Source organism: Otolemur garnettii, unplaced genomic scaffold (genome assembly GCF_000181295.1).
Source record: "Otolemur garnettii isolate 467f Iridium unplaced genomic scaffold, OtoGar3 scaffold00144, whole genome shotgun sequence".
Classification (NCBI taxonomy): Eukaryota; Metazoa; Chordata; class Mammalia; order Primates; family Galagidae; genus Otolemur; species Otolemur garnettii.
Genome location: NW_003852539.1, coordinates 4,005,210 through 4,008,754, shown reverse-complemented (window position 1 = coordinate 4,008,754; position 3,545 = coordinate 4,005,210). Strand labels below are relative to the sequence as shown.

At 46.8% G+C, this 3,545-nt stretch overlaps 1 protein-coding gene across 1 annotated transcript in view; it reads left to right on the top strand.

Annotated features, from left to right (window-relative positions):
• Nucleotides 1-1,071, top strand: part of LOC105887913 (microtubule-actin cross-linking factor 1-like) — a 19,549-nt gene extending 18,478 nt beyond the window's left edge. Inside the window, exon 3 of the mRNA XM_012810886.1 lies at nucleotides 646-1,071. Within this exon, the coding sequence (XP_012666340.1) occupies nucleotides 646-698 (53 nt within the window). The 3' untranslated portion in view covers nucleotides 699-1,071. The remainder of the gene's footprint in view (nucleotides 1-645) is intronic.
• The last annotated feature ends 2,474 nt before the right edge of the window (nucleotides 1,072-3,545 follow it).

Sequence of the window (3,545 nt, the reverse complement as noted above, 5' to 3'; positions counted from 1 at the left end):
GTAGAGTGCTATGGCATCACAGCTCACAGCAACCTCCAACTCCTGGGCTTAAGTGATTCTCTTGCCTCAGCCTCCCGAGTAGCTGGGACTATAGGCACCCACCACAAGGCCCGGCTATTTATTTGTTGCAGTTTGGCTGGGGCTGGGTTCAAATCCACTACCCTTGGTATACGGGGCCAGCACCCTACCCCCCAGGGCCACAGGCAGCGCCCCCTTAATCACATTTTTAAACAAATATTTAATAAGTGCCTTGTATGTGCCAGGTCATTTGCTAGATGTTAAGGATCCGGGGTGAACAAGACAGGTGACAGCCCCAGTCCTCAGCGAGCTAATGATTTATAAGAATGAAAGACACTGAACCCACAACTTCAAGTGTGATGGGTATTACCAAAGAGAAGTGGGAGACTTAATAATCAAGGGGAGTCAAGGAGGGCTTCCCCCAGGGGAGTTTCAGCAGAGGCAGGAGTAGGAGCAAGGCCAAAGGAGAAGAGTGATGAAGGGTTACAGGCTAGAAGAAAAACAGACGGGAAGGCCCTAAGGAGACAGAACTGGGAGTGGAAAGTGGCAGGGCTTTAGGCAGAGGTGCTCAGGACGGGGATACGAAGGGAAAAACTGGTTCCTTGCACTACCCTTCTGTCCCACTAGATGTCCTTCGAAGTACATCCTGCCTCCTGCTTCCCCCATCCCTGCCTCCTTAGAAATGCAACAGCAGTCTCACTCCTCAAGAGCAAAGGAAAAGACCAAAAGGAGACAGGCTCAGAGGCTTTCCTAACCGTGTGGTCTTGCCATAAATTTAGACTGTGGCTTGGAAAAAAATGAAAAACCTTCCCTTCATAGACTTCCTTCTTCCCATCCCCCCTCCCCCGGCCATCGCTTTGTTCCTCTAGCCTTCTAAAATTTTCTGTGTAAAACAGGAACATCAGCCAAACATGTGGACTTCCCCCTTTCCATTCATTAGAAGAATGCATTACTTGAAGATCTCCTGGGAGCATTTAAATGCAAATTTGGTCAAGAAAGCAACTTGAGTCTGAGGGAAGCCTTCTAGCCACAATCCAAACCAGAACTTTCTTCCATGATTTCTGTTTCTTTCTTTTTTTAAAAAATTTATTTCTGTGTTTCTTAATGGCAATCTCAACCCCTTGCTTTCTCTACCCACACCAACCCATCATCCCCCGTGGATCTTCTCTGATTCCCAGGGTAGATTCTTTCTCTTCTGGTCCCTGTTCTTTCCTCACCTTGGGCAAGCATCAGTCATAAATTTTGAGAAGCCTACTTACAAAGTAGCACATGTAGGGGCCCAAGAAGGGGATTGAGGGACTTTTCTATTTAGTGTAATGAAAATGGGGAGGCAGATGTTTGTATGGGGGCGAGGGTGGAGGTGTGAGTATGTGTGATTTGTGTCTGGGCCTTCTTAGCACTGCTGGTATAAAATAATATAGGAAATGCAGATGACTCAGCATGGATACAGTCAGGATCCCCAGAGTTAGCATTTCTATATTCTCTGCTGTTTACAAAAAATGTGCTTGTGCCATCAATAACCAACTCCTTTATACTGCATTTTCTGACTTTTATTTATTTTGAAAAAATACAGACCTCAAACTTACTTTGTAAGCTGGGCTTCTTTTTGTAAACTGAGCTCATTAGCAGCTGACACCAAAGTGTAAACTAGTTTGTTTTTTTTTTAATTTCAGATTAATGTGAGGGTCCAAACAATTAAGTTACATTGTTTGCATTTGTTAGGTAAAGTCCAAGTTGTAGTTGAACCCCTCACCCTGGGGGTGCATGCTGTGTACCTTTACACTGTGCCCATTAGGTGAGAGTTTACCAATCCCCAATCCCCTTTCCTGCTCACTTCTCCTCACTAGTTTTTTTTTAATACACAAGATTAAACTGGAAGGAAATGAACATTTGTTAAGCACACAGGATTAAACTGGAAGGAAATGAACATTTTTCCAAGGATCCTCCCTGTCCTCTTTCAGGCCCTTCTCTGAATGATTTCCATGCTTAGAACTTGGGCAGGTCAGCAAAACTTGATGGAAAAGGTATGATTAATGACTTGCTCATCCAATTTCTGATCATGGTGTGATGTGGAAACAACCAACAAGTAGCATCATTTCTTCTTCCTGTTATTAACCTGCTGAGCATTGACCATATACTTGGCACTACTCACAGGTATAAAAATACAATCCTTCCTGAAGGGTTAAGAAACACCTCTTTTAAAGTCTTAAAAGTGGAAATTCAAACAGAAGCCCAGGTCCCAATTTTGGCTGCTCAATGTCTTATGAATTCTTTTATTTATTTTTTTTAGCAATGGGGTCTCACTCTGTTGCCCAGACTAGAGTGCAGTGGCTCCATCTTATCTCACAGCAGCCTTCTGGGGTCAAACAATCCTCCTCCTGTCTCAGCCTCTGGAGTTGCTGGGAGTATAAGCCAGGTGTGGGCCACCGTGCTAGGCTAAATGAAAAAAAAAATTTTTTTTTTGAGACAGTCTCACTATGCCCCGCTCTGTGGAGTGCCATAGCATCTCAGCTCACAGCAATCTCAAACTCTTGAGCTTAAGCGATTCTCTTGCTAGGCCCATATTGTGAGATCAGTCTAATTCCAGATTTTGTAAAAAAATCAAGCTAACAGAGGGAGGATAATGGCTGAAGGGGAGGTAGAGGTGGGCAAAAAGTGTCACTAGAGTTCCTCATTCACTGCTTTTGGCCCCAGAGCACTTGAGGAATACTGGGATCAAATGATACACACTGAATGGAAGCCCAGATGATGTTGGGAACTCTCTCCTCAAAATGGTTCCAAATAAAGCTCTATCCATATTTACCAATTTCCTTTCTTCTCCCCTGATGACAGAGAATTACTGGCTTTCCCTTTCTTCTCTAACCAGTTATGCTCCAGAATCCTTTCTTTGTTCCGTAACGGTCCGGGTTCAGTCTCAGGTTCCCACATTTCTCCTTTTTTGCTCTAAGTCTCTCTGTTCAAATGCTGTCACAGTTTAATATCTACCCCTCACAGATTTATGTCCTTCCAGCTCTCCTCTTATTCACCCCAAGGTACAGTCAGAATCCTGTTTTCCTTCCTCCTTCTGTTGTCATTTCTCAGGCTCTGACTCCTTGCCCTGGTTTACATCATGGTGCTGAGTCTAGTTGGGTTTCTTCTGTTTCTGGAAAAACCCTTTGTTCCTGGGATTCTTTGTGGTCTCAGCGTCCCCTTTGGCCTCACCCTGCAGCCCTGTCTGGAGCTTGCCCTTGTCCTCGGTCTCCCCACGTCCAGCCCCGGCAGCTGAGGCATCCTGTCTTTTGCTGTCTGCCTTCCCTTCAGTTTCTCTAGGTCCTTCCCCGGCAGCCGCACAGGCCCAGCTCGGTTTCTCTCCAGCCAGGGGGCTCCCTCCTTTGTCCCGGCTCCGGGTGTAGGTCACCGCCGCCCGGGGCTGCCGCCCACCTTGTGGGGTCTGCGGGGGTCTCCCCGCCGCCCGGGCCGGCCCGCCTTTCCCGCTGACGCGCCGGGACCTCCTACCCGGCCGGACTCCCGCGTGGGAGCCGGGGCCC